This window comes from Pleuronectes platessa, chromosome 5, assembly GCF_947347685.1.
Source record: "Pleuronectes platessa chromosome 5, fPlePla1.1, whole genome shotgun sequence".
In the NCBI taxonomy this organism is placed as follows: Eukaryota; Metazoa; Chordata; class Actinopteri; order Pleuronectiformes; family Pleuronectidae; genus Pleuronectes; species Pleuronectes platessa.
The window spans coordinates 22054221-22074674 of NC_070630.1; the positions used below are offsets into that span (position 1 = coordinate 22054221).

The 20454-nt window shown below is 42.2% G+C and overlaps 3 protein-coding genes across 3 annotated transcripts; 2 read left to right on the forward strand and 1 right to left on the reverse strand.

The window, feature by feature from the left end:
* Window positions 1-402: 402 nt before the first annotated feature.
* gemin4 (gem (nuclear organelle) associated protein 4) lies at window positions 403-5964 on the reverse strand. The gene is made up of 6 exons (XM_053422326.1): window positions 5764-5964; window positions 3320-5374; window positions 2875-3031; window positions 2327-2597; window positions 1154-1867; window positions 403-813 (listed from the first exon to the last, which is right to left on the reverse strand). The coding sequence occupies exons 1-6, from the start codon at window positions 5771-5773 to the stop codon at window positions 589-591; spliced, it is 3432 nt and encodes a 1143-aa protein (XP_053278301.1). The 5' UTR covers window positions 5774-5964; the 3' UTR covers window positions 403-588.
* Window positions 5965-6012: 48 nt separating this feature from the next.
* LOC128439853 (tapasin-related protein-like) lies at window positions 6013-10814 on the forward strand. The gene is made up of 9 exons (XM_053422327.1): window positions 6013-6047; window positions 6365-6451; window positions 7021-7197; window positions 7285-7560; window positions 7648-7977; window positions 8744-9091; window positions 9235-9327; window positions 9648-9667; window positions 9805-10814. The coding sequence occupies exons 2-9, from the start codon at window positions 6406-6408 to the stop codon at window positions 9817-9819; spliced, it is 1305 nt and encodes a 434-aa protein (XP_053278302.1). The 5' UTR covers window positions 6013-6047; window positions 6365-6405; the 3' UTR covers window positions 9820-10814.
* A 4276-nt stretch (window positions 10815-15090) lies between these two features.
* LOC128439854 (tapasin) lies at window positions 15091-19739 on the forward strand. Its single transcript, XM_053422329.1, has 8 exons — window positions 15091-15243; window positions 15765-15941; window positions 16029-16304; window positions 16396-16725; window positions 17683-18030; window positions 18150-18242; window positions 18566-18585; window positions 18727-19739. Exons 1-8 carry the CDS (start codon window positions 15198-15200, stop codon window positions 18739-18741), a joined length of 1305 nt encoding a protein of 434 aa, XP_053278304.1. The 5' UTR covers window positions 15091-15197; the 3' UTR covers window positions 18742-19739.
* Window positions 19740-20454: the final 715 nt, after the last annotated feature.

The following is a 20454-nucleotide window of genomic DNA, read 5'->3' on the forward strand; positions in this document are numbered from 1 at the left end:
GAAAATTATAAAGCAGCTTAGTTGTTTTCTCATTTGTTGGTTTGATCCTAAATGTTAAGTAAAGTAGATGTTTAGAGTTAAGTTAAACAGGCGTAAGGCTCCAATCTATAAAACCCCTCAAAAGGAACATTTAAAGTTAAACAAAGCGATTAATTGGACGGTACCCTCAAGACAACTGGTCATAAAACAATAGACCCAAAATTGAAAATATTTTTTGGGGGGATTTTAACATTAGGTAAAGCATCAATTCCCTACATAGAGGGTTAGGGCTAAACAATTGTAGAGAAAAAGGAGTCTGTTGAATATAATAATTAATGTGTAATAGAATTTTACCCCCTAGGTCAAATTAGAGAACATGAGAGGGGGAATCTTCAAACTAAAAAAGAACAAAGACATTTGCTGTGACATGTAGTTTTTTTTATTAACTCAGATAACCAAAATATCCCTTTGCAATAACTCCATTAACTGAATACAGTGAGCAACACTGGAAAATGAAATTATATCTTTGTTTGGTCTTTAACTCTCCTGGCGGGAGTTTCATCATCTAAACCGTGGATCCCCAGTGAAAAACATGTGAAAACAAAAAAATCAACGTGCGCCTGCCGAGACGAGCTGAGCGATCTTCTGCTGCAGCACCACCTTCATCTCCTCGCTCTCCAGGTTGTCTGTGATTGTGGTGAAGAAGTGACGGGTGTTGTCGCTCTCCAGCGGGCTGCTGCTTTCTGGAAACGCGGTCATGACGGCTTCATAGTGGCTGAGGATCTCCAAACTGGACAAGAATAGCGGCTCACTCCTGCCTCCTGGCATCATCACCTAGAGGAGTAATTCAAAATTATGACTCGGAGGAACGTTTTGACATCAAAATATCATCTACTGGTACCTTAAATCTAAAATATTAGGATTTTGTCTTTTAATAACCCAGATCCACACATTTTCTTAGAAAACCAAACTAGTTATCTGCACAGAACGGAAACAATTTAATTTACGTTGTTTTTTTTATCCGTAGAAGTTTTTTTAAAGCCCAGTTAACGTAGATCTGTAGCTCAATCTCACTGGGACGGTTTTTACCCAGTTTAATAAATGAATTAAAACACACATCTTCTCATAGACATTCAGATATACTGTCCAGCTGTGGCTGTGGTGTTAATGTTACCTGGATGTGCTGAACATGACAGAAGAGCTGGCTGAGAACAAACAGGACTTCCTGGCTGAGAGTCGTCTCCACCTCCTCTTCCTTGTGTGACTCTTTCAGGCCCTCTGCTTCAGTCGGAGAGTCTATGGTCGGCTTGGTAACTTTGACCGAAGTGCAGGAAGGATTTGAGTCTCTGGATGCTGGTGTTTTAGGAGGTGTTGAAGCAGAGGCCGTCCAGGCACCAGATGACGGAAGAGGCAGCTTGGCTCTTACTGAGTTCATCATCTCTCTCACAGCATGGGCGTATAACCTGCCAACATGCGCCCAGCCGTCCGCTGACAGCCAGTCTGAGCAACTGGAGCCACAGAGCAGCTGAAGGACTCGAAGCAGGAGGACTGACAGGCGGAGATCACATGAAAACCTCCTAAGATCCATTAGGGGCAGATAGTCCACGTACTCGAGCGAGAAGGGAACGTGGAGGCGACCGGAGGTGATCAGCTCCCTCAGGGTCCCCAGTAGCCTGGACCACTGGGAGACGGAGCACCAGGGCAGAGTCTGGGTCAGAGCCACCAGAAGGCCTTTGCTGAACATGCCGACGTGGTCAGTCCGGCGCTGGTCCAGAGACAGACAGGACAACATGGTGGCCCGAAGGGAGTCTGATATGGAGCAGCACTCCATCCAGGCCAAAAGGCCGCTGCCCTGGCCATACTGAGGCAGGTCCAAACCAGACCACTCCTGGGGAGAGGGATAGAAAAATTACAAGTTCAGACTGAAGAAAGAAATTTAAAGTTACATTGAAAAACAAATGATGCAGCTTCTTGATTCTGAACAGCAACAAACTTCTAATCTCTCTGTTTTCAGCTGCACAAACTCACAGCAAAAACAAATGTAGTCTTGAATAACAGGAACATCCTCTTGCAAAAGGCCCAACGTGTATTGTCCTCAGAAAATGGAGCAATATATTGGGACATGACGTGGCTGTAATATATAAATGATTATCACACTTCATTGAGATTGAATGATCACCATTTACTTCATCTGAGCAGTGTATTGAGAGGATATGGTTTGTGCAAAGAAGATCGGTCGTACACAATGTCTTCACTATTATCTGAAACCTTGGATGAATAATGTCTTTGAAAGGCTTATAAACAAAGATAGAAACTCAGTGTGAAGTCAAAACCAAGATGTTTTTACCTGCTCTGGTAAATCACACACAGTCAGCAGAGACAAGGGAACTTCATTTTTGAAGTGTTCTCCCCACACGGGCTTCAGGTGGAACCTGACTGCCCAGTCAAGTTCCTCCATCTTGTTGTAGAGCCAGAAAAGAGCTCGCGACCAGCTGCTGGGGGCCGCTGCCACCTCCGCACCAACCACCTTCGCCAGGGTGGCCAGCACCGACTCCAGCAGCTCCTTGGTGTCCATTGACCAGTGGCAGACAGTGCCCTCCAGTGGCTGTTCCCAAAACCTAGTAGAGATTTAAGCTGCTTTCAGACATGCACTGAATTGTGGATAATCTTCTGACATTCTCCAGGGGGGTTGCATGTGAGAACACAGAGTTTCTTTGGCCTCCTTCTGCTTTGTTCATGTGTGAAATATAAAACTATGGACCAAGTCTGGAACCCCATTGAGACATGTCACAGTTATCACTTAACTTAATGGAAATCACTGAAGAGGCTGAATGGTTATGGAAAAACTATGTAATAACAGCAGGTATCTGAATTAAAGGCAACAAGATGACTAACCTGAGAGCCTGGTTGTGCAGCTGAGCGAGGATGTACAGCAGAGGAAAAGGAGAACAGTCCAACAGCCAGTGGGGAGAAGACGCTGGTTGCTGGACATCAACACCCAGAGCAGTGTGAAGGAGCTGCAGACTCAGCTCTGTGTCAAACAAGCTGCGACCTGGAGGGGAAACATTGGAGCAGAGAGGCTCATACTTGTTTTCTATACTCAAACACACTTTTTTGATAAGCTGTACTATTCTATATATTGACGTTAAGAGTGGATCAAATCACTACATGTAATGTCAAAGGTATGGCTTGTAGTCATATACTCAGATGACTGTATACGCTGACTCTACCGAAACCTCTCAGCATCTTTCATCATATTGTTCTGGTTTTACAGGGGGAACATGCAAACTCCACACAGACCCAAGCCAATCCTGAATCATGAATACCACAGGACACTCACCCGCTGTGGAAAGGTTCGGCAGGACAAAGATATTCACGACCTCCTGAGGTGGCAGAAAGCATTGCCTCCTTTCTTCTCCCTCGACCGCTATGACCGGCATCATCAGCAGACCCAGGAACTTGAGGAGCTGCTCTTTTTCACAGGCCAGCAATGACTTGGTCTTGATTGTCTCCTGCAGACACTTGCAGAGTAGACGGCCACCACTCACATCATCCTTTACTTCGTCACGATTTCCCTTTGCCTGTTTTTCTTCTTTTTCATCGCATTCCGCTTCATTTTCTCTCACCTTCTCTCCTTTGAGACCAGGCAGCTGCTGGAGGATCTTAGCCATGAGAGAGAAAGACCCTTTGTTGAAGACCGCTGAATGACAACAAGACTTCAGCGCGGCCTCTGGATTCTGAAACGCCACTCGGGCTATCAGAGCAGCCGCTGTATTCAGATGGCCGAGCGACACTGTGGCTGACGCTCCGCCCCCTCCTTGGATGATGCAGTTGAACGCCATGTTCAGCTCCTGCTCAAACCCATCAGTCACAGCAGAGGGAACGGAATGCCCCAAAAACCCTCTGGTGGACAATCTCAACATGGCGGCCAACGATTTGTTCTTGTCTTCTAACGAAAGAGCCGAGAAAATGTCTGCAGTGACTTTCATCAGCTTCTTGCACTGTCTGACATTAGGAGCCTCGCTGTGGAGTGTAGCCATGAGGGTGGAGGCCAGGCTGAGCAGCGTATCATGCTGCTGGAAGGCTGCTTTGTTCTTTTCCAGGAAGTCCAGCAACTGCTCATCAGGGGAGGCCCAGCTTTTCTCACTTGCACACAACTCAGCAAAGCTCTGATAGTCCTCCAGACGGTGACTGATGATGTTCATAGTGACCTTTGCTTCCATCTCGGGGGTTGTCTCTATGGTGGGGAAAATCAGGGACTTCAGCAAACCTCTGAGTAGATTCATCTCTGGCATTTGAACATCACTTTCAGTCATCGTTTCAGGCAAACCAGCTTCCTCTGGAGCTGTGAGGACTCTCTGGACACTCTGTTCCAGTCTAAATGTAGAGTAGCTCAAGTCATCTACTGCCAGGAGTTTGCTGTTAAGCCAAAACTGTGTAAGGTCTGTTATAATCTTCAAGGCTTCTCTAAGCATCATCCTACTGGGTTTAAACTGAGATGGTCTGTGAGAGGCACGCAAGTCCCTCTGAGCCTCCTGAATTAGTTCGAGACTCAGCTTCCCATCATTCTTTTCTCTGATGCTGACAGCTTTAGACAATATTTGCATCTTCTCTTTAGTCGGAAGCTTGACCTCCTGGTCTATAAGCAAGGCAGTGAAAAGAGAATCAAGGGAAATGGAGAGGGCTTGGAGACAGAGATCTGATGAGGATATGTGATCTTTCATGTCTTTAAGTGCATGAAGGAGAATGTACAGGACATCATTGGCTGGTGATGATGTCATTGGATTTGATGTGTCAAGCTTAAACCTCTTGGCAGCTTGAGGGGACAGACTGGAGGACATAGAGGACAGACGAGCAAACTGCTTGGCAAACATGGCCTCTATGCTATCCTCTCCACCTACTTTCTGTTCATTTCTGCCCTTCCATAGTTCCAACCACACCTCCAGGAAAAGTCGCACATCATCTTCTCTGGTAGGGCTGCTTTTCACATGATGCACCAGCCTTTCAAGCTCAACACAGATCTGAGATTGGGGAAGACACAGGAGGAAATTGGCAAAAACATCTGCAGCCGCCAATGACCTCACCAGCTCCAGCAGGACAACATAGTTGACCTCAGGGAGGCCATTCAGGAGAGGGAAGAAAGGGTTCTCCCTCCATGATGTCTCTACATCCTCTTCGGCCTCTCCGCACAACAGCTTCAACCACACAACACAAACTGTCTTCTTTTTCCAGCAGGAGGCTGTTGTGTTGAGTTCTTCCTGTCCACAGATTTCTCTGACTGCCTCCACCACTGGATGTCCCACCCTGCTCCAGTCCATTTTCTGAAGGGAGGACAGGGCTGAGGGCAGACATAGCTTGCTAGCGAGGAGGAACGCCCCCTGAAGAACAGCCGAGTCTGAAAGCATAAAAGAGACGACTCAACACCCAATAAAGAATTATTGATTATGAGAAGCCAATCACTCAATTAGGAATGTTTATAAGAGGTGGACAAAATAACTAGCAACTGCTGATTACTGTCTCAAAAATGATGTCCACATAATGTCAAGACAAAATAAAAATCTAATTTGATTTGCATAGCCTGTATTCAAACACATTTTGCCTCGTAGAGTATAACAATTGGTACAATTATTTAAGCATTATACCAATGCCAATTGAGAATCAAGCAGAATTTATGACAGTTATACTCAGACTCCAGTCTTAAATTGATACATTAATCTTTTTACAAGTGTAACCATGTTTCCCATACAGGAGAAGATGTTAAACGGGATGACAGACGTCCGTTACCTTTCTCCATCACTTATGTTGTAGCCTAGCAGCTGAATGTAGCTACGGGAAGTCTTCAGCTTGTTTCCAGTTCTAACACACGAGCTGTGATCAGACTGAAGAGTGTGTTTAGTCAATTAAATCTGCACCGCTGCAGAGCAAATACAACAAACTGAGACAAGTCACTGCGGCATGTCCGAACTTCGTATGAAGCGCTTCCGCTGTTCCGCATCAACGTGTCAAAAAAACAAGAGGGTCCCACGGCTGATTCACAGCGCCACCTCGGGACAAATCGAGCATTGAAGGTTGAAAACGGAACGAAAACGTTCACTTCGTGTTGATCGATCGATCATTACATTATGATAAGGAATTGTGTGCTTCTTGTTAATTTCATGTGTTCATACATCATGTTTTACTGAACGTGTGACGTTCTGAACATGTGACGTTTCTGTATTTAAGCAACATCTGTAGCGCGCAGACCAGAAACAGAGTATCGCTCAACTGTTGGTTTCATACAGTGTGTTCACATTATGAAGTATATTACGGTCTCTTGATATTATAACGTGACAGCAGCTGCAGCTTTTGTTTCAGACGAAGTGAAAGTGAAAGTGTATCTTCACAGATCTGCAGCTACAACAAGGGGATCTGTACCGGTGGACGATCATGGATTCACTCTTACACGTACTTTGTGTCTTGTCTCTATGTTCAGGTAAGTTACTGATCAAGCTTTGTTTCAGTCTGTGATGTGTGTGTGTGTGTGTGTGTGTGTGTGTGTGTGTGTGTGTATGTGTGTGTGTGTGTGTGTGTGTCTGTGTGTGTTTGTGTGTGTTATACTACATTAACACATTCTACTGTAATATACTGTAATACGATAATGAGGTATACCTGTACTTTCTATACTGTAATACAACACATTATATTACACTATAGTTTTCTGTACAACGTTGTACTGTAATATACTACAGTATACTACACCCTGCTTTACATTCCATACTACTTTATAATACTATTTTATAGTGTACAAAATAGTGTGCTGTACTAGTAAACTACACTATCCTGTCTAAAGCATACCACACTATAACCCATTATTATATTATGGTATACTACACCTTTCTTTGTATACTATACTACACTGTGTTTTAATTTACTATTTTAATATACAGCTTTATACTGTAATATAATTAATGCAGAATACCACACTGTACTTGTATGTTATTATTAAGCAGTAAAATAAAGAAATTGAAAGCTGACTGCACTAAATTATATTGTGTCTCTCAGGAGTTCTGAGCCTGCATCAGATGACATGGCTGCCCTGTCAGTTCACTGATGAAAAGGTGTTTTTGAATGAAGATGGTCACACTGAGACTCAGCTCAAACACAGACAGGTCATGCTGCAGTTTGGCCAGAAAGGAGATGATCCAGTCAACCCACATGCCGTCACTTTCCTGGTCACAGGTAAGAGCTGTAGCCTTTTACCCAACATCAACAACACTGAGCGTTGTTCTGTTCTCTTTTATTCTACTGTATTCTGTTCTGTTGTAGGATCTAAATTGGGCCTGCTGGATTATGTGGAGGGGGTGGAGGCCGATCTGTTGGACTGTGAGCTGCGTAGGTACAGTACAGAGGGGATCCATGTCCACTGGCCTGCCCAGGAAAACAAGGAGTACAACCGTTGGTTCAGCTGCACCCTTAAACACAGCAAGGGCCTGTTCATCGTCACTAGCTTCCTCAGACATCCATCTGACCAACCCCCCCCTGGACAGCAGGACCACCACAACTGGCCTGTCATTGAGGAAGGGGAGATACTCACAACAATGGGTAACACTCACTGTCTTTAATAATTAAACTAGCACAGTTTGACTAAATCATGTCCGTGTCTCATTTGCCTCTGTCTTGTTTTCATAGTTGCCCTGGTCATGAAAACACAATCTCCATCAGTCAAAGCCACCCTGAGGTCCCAACAAAAGCTTCACTGCCAGTTTGCTCTGGACCACAGGGAACCAGATGTCACTGTGGAGTGGAACTGGCAACATCGGGGCAAAATAATCCCACTCTTCAGGCATCCCCCCCGCGTGGGGCATAACCAGGCGACTGGAGTTGAGTTGAAGAGCCTCGCCAAGGGGGATGCTACCTATAACCTCCCCTTCACCAAGATGAGCTTTGAAGGGAGGTACATTTGTTCAGTGTCAGTGAATCCACTGTTCACCAGTCTGGATATAAATCTGTATGTCGAAGGTAAGACAGTCACACAAAGGTTACGGAACAGGGCATGATGTATAAAATGCTAACTGTGGTTGACATATAAAAAAGCTTTTGAATGTATAGTTTTAAGTGTGAGTTTATAAGCCCGTACCAGGCCTGACTGTAAAAGCTTGGTCCCCTTTAGTCAGAAAGCCTGAGAACTTCACACATGTCAGTAAATATTCAAAATATGGAACAACTTTCAGTATGATGTGTGAAGGCGTCAGAGGTGAAGTGTTCTTTTGATAGATGTCTAGAGAGCATTAAAAGAGTGGAAGTGTTACGAAAATAAACCTTCAATAATAGACGAGTTCGATTTTTTATGATCCAGTTAATGTGAATCTCAGAGATAAAAGGTTGTGAATGCTTAAAAGAATGAGTCAACAGTGTAGGTAATAGAGCGGAACAGCATTCATTTTCCTCCTTTGACGTATCAGAAGTTCAGGTTGAGGAATAAAACTGAGAACCTGATGCAGCCGGTATTGAGAATAAATACTTCTGCATAAATTATTGATTCAGAAGAAAATGAATTCATTCACGTTTTTATTTAGTTTACAAAACATCCATTTGCAATCATTAAGAAGTTTAAACTAGCATGGTTGATATTCTTGTTTGAGAAATTCTCAATTATATCACTTTGAAAACTAAAAAGAGGATAATTAATGTTTTACACAAAATCGTCTCTTGACAATCTAATAATGAGTTCAAGGCTTGTGATACCTCTCGCTGAAAATTCACCTATACTTCATTGTCTCGTCAGAGCCTCCCCGTGTCACTGTCAACGTCGGACCCATCCTCCAACTGAAGGAGGGCGAGAAGCAGAGGGTTTTCTGTGATGCAGAGAATTACTACCCTCTGGATGTGGATATTGTTTGGTATGAGATAGACCCGGCAGAGGCAGGCCAGAGGGTTGGCGCTCCTCTGCCCAGGGTAGTCCAGAACATTTTGGTGTCAAGCCACAAAGAGAACCAAGACAAGACTTTCTCTCTGTCGGCGTTCTTTTACCTCCAGGGTTCCCGCGGGAACTCTGGGAGAAAGTTTACATGCAGTGTCTCCCACCAGTCCTTGCGGATGCCCATCAAAAAGAGCTTCATCCTGCATGTTGAAGGTGAGGGGAGAAAACCCACCCAGCAGCGATTGAGCTGTAGTGCCATGAATTTTCACACAGTGGCATGAAGGAAAATGGCAGAGGGAGAGGCAGAGGGACTCAGTTGAGACCTGACATCTTTCTGTTGTGTTTTCTCTTCTCAGAGCCAAGCAGCTGGTTTTCTGATCTCAATGTTGGTGTCGTCATGTTCGCCTTGGTGCTCCTCCTGTGTGTGATGCTGTTTTACCTGCACTCAGGTGGGTGTGGAGGTCCTCACATAAACAGTCTGATAAAAGGATGTGCACACACGATGATCCAGGTCATAGGAATATACTAAATTCATTTAAAATCCACACTTTAGGGATAAAAGTAAAAGAGGTACTTAGTTATTCAGTGGCATCACCTCATGCGTACTACATGTAAATAAACAGTCAAGGATAAAGCACAAAGAATCAAAGTCTTCTGCATTTGAGAGACAGTTACATGACAACAGATGAGAACTACTGTTGTATCAAACACTGAGACATGTGAAGTGTTCATTTCTAAAGGAATAATTATCACCTTATTCTCTCCACAGCAAGAAGACAATCAGTAAAGGTAAGATAATGTGAAAACAAACATAGCAAACACCATCAATAAAAATAGGTTTGTAATCACTGAATGTCTCCCTGTGTGTGTGTATGTGTGTGTATGTGTATGTGTGTGTGTGTGTGTGTGTGTGTGTGTTTGAGCAGAAAAAACCATACTGAGACCGTCACTGGCCTGAACACGCATCACAAGCAGAACAAGAGAAAATGGAGTGACTGTCACTCCTCCTTCATTCATTTTATTTGTGAATGTCCTAGGCTTTGTGTGAGAGTGAGGACATTTTGTCCAGTCCTCACTTCTTCAAAGGCTTGTTTGAGGGTTAAGACTTGGTTTTAGGGTTACGGTTGTAATTAGGTTTAGGTTAAGGGGCTAGGGAATGCATTATCTAAATAAATGTCCTCACTAAGATAGAAGTACAAACTTGTGTGTGTGTCTGTGGTTTGATGAGGTGAGTTTGGGTTTCTGTGAAACTCAAAGCTGCTCTGATTTTCATACTAAAATTATGATGTAGATTTGAATCCTTGTGGGCGGCCGGAGCAGTCCACGACACTGGTTACGATGTACAGTATAAGCAGTAGTTCCATGGAGCTGTGTTTTTACAAGTGGCTCTTGTTTGTATCATGTTCGTGCACGATGATGCACATGCACACATGCAAGCATATAGGCTATATGGCACATGTTCCTGCTCTGGTTTTTCAATACTCCACTAAAAGCAGTTAATAAAATCACTTCCAGCCAACAAACATGGACGTAAGCAACACTCAGTTTCAAATGTTTTTCAAAAATCGGCTTTGTGAATGTTATATAAGGATGTCAATAAACTCAGCATGTTGCTTTGAGCTCAAGGATACATACATTGTGAAATTTTGAATGAAACTAGAACATTATTATATAGAATAAATTAAATGATATTATTTACCTGGAGTGAACCCCAAATGTCAGAGAACATGCTAATTTATTGTTGAATATTGACATTGAAATCATTGAGATGATGTCAACCTAGAAATATATTACACATGGCAGACATTGTATAAATGATGGTAGATTTATATTGAAATTGTACAAATTACTAATGAATTGAAAAACTGTATTATCATGTGGTTTGTGCTTTATTTTGGCAACATGTGTTCGAATAAAGTCTTCTTGGAGTAAGTCACCTGTTTGAAATGTCTTTTCCTCTTGCTTATATTTCTCCCCCAAGCTCATCCCATTACAATTTGCTAAGTGAAAATTTGGACTCAAGTTCAAATCCTCAATTAATTCCCACTCACAAGCTTAATAAAGGCACAAATAAGCTGTCTTTTGATAGGAGAATGTTGCAGCTGATGCTCAGAAACAGAGGAAAGTGCACACACCTTGAGATCTGAACTGAATTAACTGTGTTTCTGATGCAGTATGAATATCTCAGGGTATTTTAAACCTCACAATGCAGATGCCAAACACTTAAGTTCTTCTTCTGCTATCCTCAGGGGTAAACACAACATGAGAATGGCTATATACAGTATGTCATTGATTTCTCTTTTCTATAAATCTTTACTTGCAACTTGTCAATTCAGATGAATCAACTGCAGGATTCTTATTTTGCTTTTCATACTTTTGATTCATTCTTCCGCTACAAGATTTGACAAATTAAAACTCTAGAAAATAAAATCATAAGCCGTGGCAGAATATCACCATTGATGTAGACCAAATTCTTCTGGCTATTCCTCTGTGAGAACTTGACAGCTGCTTTTAAACACTCTCATACTGAACTAGTTTCACCGGCAATCACATTTATTTTATTTAAATTTGAGCTGCAGAGCAATGTTGGGTGTGATCCTTGGAGCTTTGATAAACATAAGCTCTAAAACTGGAACCAAAATGGAGCAAATGTTTTGTCTAATTCTCTTCTTGTCACTGTCTCCATATCCACACACACACATAAAGTAAAAGCCTCTTTTGAAACTGCCAGTGGAACTTTGGCAGCCATTGGCTGGATAGCTGCATACTCTTTGTGGCCCTCTCATTAGAAACACACCCTTACCCCATGCAAACTACACTGACCTTCAACTCTTGTACATGTCAGCCATCAGCTTTGAAGCGGCCTGATGAAGAGGAACTCAAACCTGTTCACAGCGAGCGGAGATGGTCAGTGAGGTCGGAGTCCATTTACAGGGATAAACAGAGGTCTGCTCAGACTGATTCCAGATGTGTGATTGTGTGTGTGCTACCAAAAAATCCAACATACTGTATCGAACGGATAAATGGAGGCAGAAGACGTTATCTTTCATTCAGCAATGCACACACTGCAGCTCCTATACCTTGCACGTTTAAAATAAAAACATGAATATATGAGCCTGTATTATAATTGGATAGCTTAATATTGAATGCAAAATAACAGGGTAGCTATTTTTATACATGGCACTAGGCCCAGTTTAATATAAAACACAATTTTATACAATATATACAGTAGGGGGTCCCCACTCCATCAGTTTGGGGGTCCTTGGCCTGAAAAACGTTGAAGACCCATGTTGTAAAGGATGAGCTCAAGATCAACCTTCTGACCTCAAGGTGCTAGATCAAGGCGGTTAGGTTCAGGGTTCTACGTTAAGTGGTTTAGGACGATTGATTTAGGGCAGAGTTTTGGCATTTAGTTGTGATGGTTAAGGTGAGAGTAAGGGTCAAGGGAATGCATCATGCCAATGAGTGTCCTCACTAACATGGAAGTTCAAAACATGATTTGTGTGTCTGTAGCTCTCAAGAGCCTATGAACAAACCGCAGGCCACACACTTAACTGCTGCACACATAATGAAATGTCATGTCGAGCAAGTTGAAAATTCACTGTCTTGAGCGGGGGGGGGGGGGGGGGGGCAATGAATTTTCCCAAGGGGCCACATGAAAAAAACATGGACAGTTGTTGAGGACCGGACCAATAGGCTGAACTCAATTCTACTCATATTCATTTGATAAGAGTAAATTATATGATTAGGCAATGAAAAAGTGAGGCAGGCAAAGTAATAACGCCAACATTATATCACACTTTAATCGACATTTACAAAAAACAGTTGTGAACAAAATATGCACGTTTTTTGCAGTATTTCAAAGATCAGCTTTAAAGTAACTTTATACAAAGGGCCATTACTATTTGCATTGTGTAATCACCCCATTTGCTGGTTTTCTGTTTTTATTTCTTGTTCAGTGAGAGAAATCTGGCCTGTTTGGGCATGAACAAGTGCACTGAAGTCAGGTGGAATATCTGAAGTGGATATGCGAAGGACAGCCGACAGGTGATCATCAGTGAGAGAGGATCTGTATCTGGATTTGTTAAACTTCATCACAGAAAATGTTTGTTCACATAAGTAAGTAGATCCAAAGAGAACCAACATCTTCTGAGCATGCCTCCTCATGTTTGGAAAGTTCTCCTCTTTGAGAGATGAATAAAACCTCAGCAGTGATACTGACTTAAAGTGCTCTGCCAGTAGTCTATCAGACTGCAGGTCAATGAGTTCGAGCTGAACATCACTGGGTGCATTATCCACGCTGTACGTGAAGGGAGCAGAAATCATGTGCATTTCACTTTCAACTGTTTTGAAGTCTTCAAATCTTCTTGAAAACTCACCAAGCAGTAGCCCTAACATGGATGAGTACCTGCGGAGGTGATCAACTGATGGTGTGGCTTCTTTCAGTGTTGGCATGTGGTTAAGAATGTTACCTTCCAACTGACTTGAAAGAAACTGCAACTTTCTCATGAAAGCCTTCACCAGGCTGTACATTTCATGTGCAAATAGGCCCTTGCCTTGCAGTTTGGTATTTAGCTCATTCATTAGTGCAGTGACATCAACAGCAAATGCAAGATCTGCCATCCAGTCTGCATCTGAGAGCTCTGGGATGTCCTTTCCTTTCTTTTCACAAAACTCTCGAATCTCTTCTCTCATGTCCCATACTCTTTTAAGCACTTCGCCTAGACTGAGCCATCTGACAGCTGTGTGGGAGCCTATGTCACCATGTTCAGTCTCATGCTCCTCCAACAGTGCAACAAACTGTCTGTGATTCAATGCCCTTGGCCTGATAAAGTTAACTAATTTAGTTACAACATCAGTAACATGATTCACTTTTAGCACTGATTTACACAACACCTCCTGATGTATAATACAATGCAAAAATAGCAATTTAATTTCTGGGTTAATTTCCCTCACTTTATCTTGCATCCGCTTCAAAAGTCCGACATTTGTCCCTGTCAGATTTGGACAGCCATCGGTTGTAACACCTGCCAGTTTGTCCCATTTGAGTCCCAGCTTGTCCAAGCATGCAGTTACCTCCGTGAACAACTCACTCCCAGTCGTCGTCCCTTTTATTGACCGCATTGCTGCCAGCTCCTCCGTAACCTCAAAGTCTTTCGTCATCCCACGTACAAAGATGAGTAACTGGGCTGTGTCGCGAACATCACAGCTCTCATGCAGAGCCAAGGAGAAAAAGTCAAAATCGACTACTTTCTTTTGCAGCTGAAGCTCGAGATTTCCCGCGATGTCCTCGATCCTTCTCGTTACGGTTCGTCTGGAGAGGGACACGTTCTCAAATGCCTCTTTCTTCTCAGGGCATATTAGTGCAGCGGAGTCCACCAAGCACTCCTTGATAAACTCCCCATCAGAGAATGGCTTACTGTTTTGGGCGATTTTGTGGGATAGCACAAAGCTGGTCTTTACAGCTCCATCCCTGGGGGTGGAAAGCTTGGTAATTAAACCTTGTTGCTTCCCCAGCTTGGCTAGCAAAGCGTCCGATGTCCGTGCACGTTCTTCATCGGTCAAGTTTCTGTAAGTCTCTCCGTGCTTTGTCTCGTAATGGCGATTCAAATTGTAATCCTTAAACACAGCGATCTTTTCTCCACAAACCAAGCACACGGCTTTCCCTTCGACTTCAGTAAATAAATATTTGGAAGTCCACGTCTTGTTAAAAACTCTACATTCTGCATCGATCTTTCTTCTTTTAACGTGGGCTGACATGTTTCCTGACTACAGCTAACTCACATCTCTTCTGAACTCCGTTCGCCAACACATCATGGGCAGGATGTTAGAATTTTGTATTAAGCGCTTCCGGTGTTCCGCATCAACGTGTCCAAAAAACAAGAGGGTACCATGGCTGATTCACAGCGCCACCTCGGGAAAAATCGAGTATTGAAGGTTGAAAACTTAACTAAAACGTAAAAACAATCGATCGATGAATTACGTTATGATAAGGAATTGTCTGCTTCGTGTTGATTTCACGTGTTCATACATCATGTTTTACTGAACATGTGACGTTCCGAATGTGTAGGTCAGCAACATCTGTATTTAAGCAACATCTGTTTTTAAGCAACGTCTGTAGTGCGCAGACCAGACACACAGTACCGGTCAAATTTTGGTTTCATACAGTGGGTTCACATTATTAGATATATTATGGTCTCTGATATTATAACTGACCACGTGACAGCCGCTGCAGCTTGGGTTTCAGACGAAGTGAAAGTGAAAGTGTATCTTCACAGATCTGCAGCTACAACAAGGGGATCTGTACCGGTGGACGATCATGGATTCACTCTTACACATACTTTGTGTCTTGTCTCTATGTTCAGGTAAGTTACTGACTCAACCTTTGTTTCAGTCTGTGGTGTGAGTGTGTATGCGTGTGTGTGTGTGTGTCCAATACTATATTACACATTCTACTGTAATACACTGTAATACGATAATGAGGTATACCTGTACTTTCTATACTGTACTGTTTGTACTACAACACATTATAATACACTATTCTTTTCTGTACACCGTTGTACTGTAATATACTACAGTATACTACACCCTGCTTTACATTCCATACTACTTTGTAATGCTACTCTATAGTCTACAACGGTGTGCTGCACTACGAAACTACACTATCCTGTCTAAAGCATACCACACTATAAGCCACTATTATATTATAGTATACTACACTTTTCTTTGTATACCATACTACACAGTGCTTTAATTTACTTTTATATGCAACTGTATACTGTAATATAATGAATGCAGTATACCACACTGTACTTGTGCGTTATTATCAAGCAGTAAAATAAAGAAATTGAAAGCTGACTGCACTAAATTATATTGTGTCTCTCAGGAGTTCTGAGCCTGCATCAGATGACATGGCTGCCCTGTCAGTTCACTGATGAAAAGGTGTTTTTGAATGAAGATGGTCACACTGAGACTCAGCTCAAACACAGACAGGTCATGCTGCAGTTTGGCCAGAAAGGAGATGATCCAGTCAACCCACATGCCGTCACTTTCCTGGTCACAGGTAAGAGCTGTAGCCTTTTACCCAACATCAACAACACTGAGCGTTGTTCTGTTCTCTTTTATTCTACTGTATTCTGTTCTGTTGTAGGATCTAAGTTGGACCTGCGCGATTATGTGGAGGGGGTGGAGGCCGATCTGTTGGACTGTGAGCTGCGTAGGTACAGTACAGAGGGGATCCATGTCCACTGGCCTGCCCAGGAAAACAAGGAGTACAACCGTTGGTTCAGCTGCACCCTCAAACACAGCAAGGGCCTGTTCACCGTCACTAGCTTCCTCAGACATCCATCTGACCAACCCCCCCCTGGACAGCAGGACTACCGCAACTGGCCTGTCATTGAGGACGGGGAGATACTCACAACAATGGGTAACACTCACTGTCTTAATAAGTAATTTAACATATAACAGTTTGAGTAAATAATGTCCATGTCTCATTTGCCTCTGTCTTGTTTTCATAGTTGCCCTGGTCATGAAAACACAATCTCCATCAGTCAAAGCCACCCTGAGCTCCCAACAAAAGCTTCACTGCCAGTTTGCTCTGGACCACAGGGATCCAGATGTCACTGTGGAGTGGAACTGGCAACATCGTGGCGAAAGAATCCCACTCTTCAGCCATTCCCCCCGCTTACGGCATAACCAGGGGACTGGGGTTGAGTTGAAGAGCCTCGCCAAGGGGGATGCTACCTATAACCTCCCCTTCACCAAGATGAGCAGTGAAGGGAGGTACATTTGTTCAGTGTCAGTGAATCCACTGTTCACCAGTCTGGATATAAATCTGTATGTCGAAGGTAAGACAGTCACACAAAGGTTACGGACCAGGGCATGATGTATAAAATGCTAACTGTGGTTGACATATAAAAAAGCTTTTGAATTTATAGTTTTAAGTGTGAGTTTATAAGCCCGTACCAGGCCTGACTGTAAAAGCTTGGTCCCCTTTAGTCAGAAAGCCTGAGTACTTCACACATGTCAGCAAATGTTCAAAATATGGAACAACTTTCAGTATGATGTGTGAAGGCGTCACAGGTGACCTGTTCTCTTTTGATAGATGTCTAGAGAGCATTAAAAGAGTGGAAGTGTTACGAAAATAAACCTTCAATAATAGACGAGTTAGATTTTATATGATCCAGTTAATGTGAATCTCAGAAATAAAAGTTGTGAATGCTTAAAAGAATGAGTCAACAGTGTAGGTAATAGAGCGAAACAGCATTCATTTTCCTCCTTTGACGTATCAGATGTTCAGATTCAGGAATAAAACTGAGAACCTGACGCAGCCGACATTGAGAATAAATGTTTCTGCATAAAATATCATTGATCCAGAAAAAAATGAATTCATTCACCTTGCGAGATTTCCCTCATGACTTTGTCTTGTACATTAAGGGCTGCAACTGGTCTTCCTTTTATTATCACTGAATATATGTGAATTAAGATTGACTGATTCATCTTTAAGTCTACTAAAGTCAGAATGCAGTGTAGCATGCCCGTCGTAACTCTTATCTTTTTTCAGGCCAACAGTTCAAAATAAACGTTTTTATTCAGTTTAAAAATCTAAAAATAGAAATTAAAAAACATTTGTTTCTAATATTTAGGAAGCTGAAACAAGCATGGTTGGCATTCTTGTTTGAGAAATTCTCAATTGTATGACTTTGAATACTAAAAAGGGGATAATTAATGTTGTACACAAAATCAGCTCGTGACAATCTCAGAGTCATGAGACCTCTCGCTGAAAAACTTCATTGTCTCGTCAGAGCCTCCCCGTGTCACTATCAACGTCGGACCCATCCTCCAACTGAAGGAGGGCGAGGAACAGAGGATTTTCTGTGATGCAGAGAATTACTACCCTCTGGATGTGGATATTGTTTGGCATGAGATAGACCCGGAAGCGGCAGGCCAGAGGGTTGGCGCTCCTCTGCCCAGGGTAGTCCAGAACCTTATGCTGAAAAGCCACAAACACAACCTAGACAAGACCTTCTCTCTGTCGGCGTTCTTCTACCTCCAGGGTTCCCGCAGGAACTCTGGGAAAAAGTTTACATGCAGCGTCTCACACCAGTCCTTGCGGATGCCCATCAAAAAGAGCTTCATCCTGCATGTTGAAGGTGAGGGGAGAGAACCCACCCAGCAGCGATTGAGCTGTAGTGCCATGAAGTTTCACACAGTGGCAGCAGAGGGACTCAGATGAGGTCTGACATCTTTCTGTTGTGTTTTCTCCTCTCAGAGCCAAGCAGCTGGTTTTCTGATCTCAATGTTGGTGTCGTCATGTTCGCCTTGGTGCTCCTCCTGTGTGTGATGCTGTTTTACCTGCACTCAGGTGGGTGTGGAGGTCCTCACATAAACAGGCTGATAAAAGGATGTGCACACACGATGATCCAGGTCATAGGATTATACTAAATTAATTTGAAATCCACTTATTTGGGGGAAAAGTAACAGAGGTACTTAGTTATTCAGTGGCATCACCTCATGCGTACTACATGTAAATAAACAGTCAAAGATAAAGCACAGAGAATCAAAGTTTTCTGCATTTGAGAGACAGTTGAGACATGACAACAGATGAGAACTACTGTTGTATCAAACACTGAGACATGTGAAGTGTTCATTTCTAAAGGAATAATTATCACCTTATTCTCTCCACAGCAAGAAGACAATCAGTACAGGTAAGATAATGTGAAAACAAACACGGCAAACACCATCAATAAAAATAGGTTTGTAATCACTGAATGTCTCCCTGTGTGTGTGTGTGTGTGTGTGTGTGTGTGTTTGTTTGTGTGTGTGTTTGTGTGTGTGTGTTTGAGCAGAAAAAACCATACTGAGACCGTCACTGGCCTGAACACGCATCACAAGCAGAACCAGAGAAAATGGAGTGACTGTCACTCCTCCTTCATTCATTTTATTTGTGAATGTCCTAGGCTTTGTGTGAGAGTGAGGACATTTTGTCCAGTCCTCACTTCTTCAAAGGCTTGTTTGAGGGTTAAGACTTGTTTTTAGGGTTACGGTTGTAATTAGGTTTAGGTTAAGGGGCTAGGGAATGCATTATCTAAATAAATGTCCTCACTAAGATAGAAGTACAAACTTGTGTGTGTGTCTGTGGTTTGATGAGGTGAGTTTGGGTTTCTGTGAAACTCAAAGCTGCTCTGATTTTCATACTAAAATTATGATGTAGATTTGAATCCTTGTGGAGTGTCGTGGAGCAGTCCACGACACTGGTTACGATGTACAGTATAAGCAGTAGTTCCATGGAGCTGTGTTTTTACAAGTGGCTCTTGTTTGTATCATGTTCGTGCACGATGATGCACTTGGACACATGCAAGCATATAGGCTATATGGCACATGTTCCTGCTCTGGTTTTTCAGTACTCCACTAAAAGCAGTTAATAAAATCACTTCCAGCCAACAAACATGGACGTAAGCAACACTCAGTTTCAAATGTTTTTCAAAAATCGGCTTTGTGAATGTTATATAAGAATGTCAATAAACTCAGCATGTTGCTTTGATCTCAAGGATACATACATTGTGAAATTTTGAATGAAACTAGAACATTATTATATAGAATAAATTAAGTGATATTATTTACCTGGATTGAACCCCAAATGTCAGAGAACATGCTAATTTATTGTTGAATATTGACATTGAAATCATTGACATGATTGTCAACCTAGAAATATATTACACATGGCAGACATTGTATAAATGATGGTAGACTTATATTGAAATTGTACAAATTACTAATGAATTGAAAAACTGTATTATCATGTGGTTTGTGCTTTATTTTGGCAACATGTGTTAGAATAAAGTCTTCTTGGAGTAAGTCACCTGTTTGAAATGTCTTTTCCTCTTGCTTATATTTCTCCCCCAAGCTCATCCCATTACAATTTACTAAGTGAAAATTTGGACTCAAGTTCAAATCCTCAATTAATTCCCACTCACAAACTTAATAAAGGCACAAATAAGCTGTCTTTTGATAGGAGAATTCTGCAGCTGATGCTCAGAAACAGAGGAAAGTGCACACACCTTGAGATCTGAACTGAATTAACTGTGTTTCTGATGCAGTATGAATATCTCAGGGTATTTTAAACCTCACAATGCAGATGCCAAACACTTAAGTTCTTCTTCTGCTATCCTCAGGGGTAAACACAACATGAGAATGTCTATATATGTCATTGATTTCTCTTTTGTATAAATCTTTACTTGCAACTTGTCAATTCAGATGAATCAACTGCAGGATTCTTATTTTGCTTTTCATACTTTTGATTCATTCTTCCGCTACAAGATTTGACAAATTAAAACTCTAGAAAATAAAATCATAAGCCGTGGCAGAATATCACCATTGATGTAGACCAAATTCTTCTGGCTAGTCCTCTGTGAGAACTTGACAGCTGCTTTTAAACACTCTCATACTGAACTAGTTTCACCGGCAATCACATTTATTTTATTTAAATTTGAGCTGCAGAGCAATGTTGGGTGTGATCCTTGGAGCTTTGATAAACATAAGCTCTAAAACTGGAACCAAAATGGAGCAAATGTTTT

Coding starts and splice junctions, on each gene's coding strand:
- gemin4 (XM_053422326.1), bottom strand. Junction 3,032..3,319: donor GCCGAACCTTTCCACAGCGG/GTGAGTGTCCTG, acceptor TTTCCCCTCCAG/GTCGCAGCTTGTTTGACACA. Junction 2,598..2,874: donor CTGCACAACCAGGCTCTCAG/GTTAGTCATCTT, acceptor AATCTCTACTAG/GTTTTGGGAACAGCCACTGG.
- LOC128439853 (XM_053422327.1), top strand. CDS start 6,406: ATGGATTCACTCTTACACGTACTTTGTGTCTTGTCTCTATGTTCAG. Junction 6,452..7,020: donor TGTCTTGTCTCTATGTTCAG/GTAAGTTACTGA, acceptor TGTGTCTCTCAG/GAGTTCTGAGCCTGCATCAG. Junction 7,198..7,284: donor CGTCACTTTCCTGGTCACAG/GTAAGAGCTGTA, acceptor GTTCTGTTGTAG/GATCTAAATTGGGCCTGCTG.
- LOC128439854 (XM_053422329.1), top strand. CDS start 15,198: ATGGATTCACTCTTACACATACTTTGTGTCTTGTCTCTATGTTCAG. Junction 16,305..16,395: donor GGAGATACTCACAACAATGG/GTAACACTCACT, acceptor TTGTTTTCATAG/TTGCCCTGGTCATGAAAACA. Junction 16,726..17,682: donor TATAAATCTGTATGTCGAAG/GTAAGACAGTCA, acceptor TTGTCTCGTCAG/AGCCTCCCCGTGTCACTATC.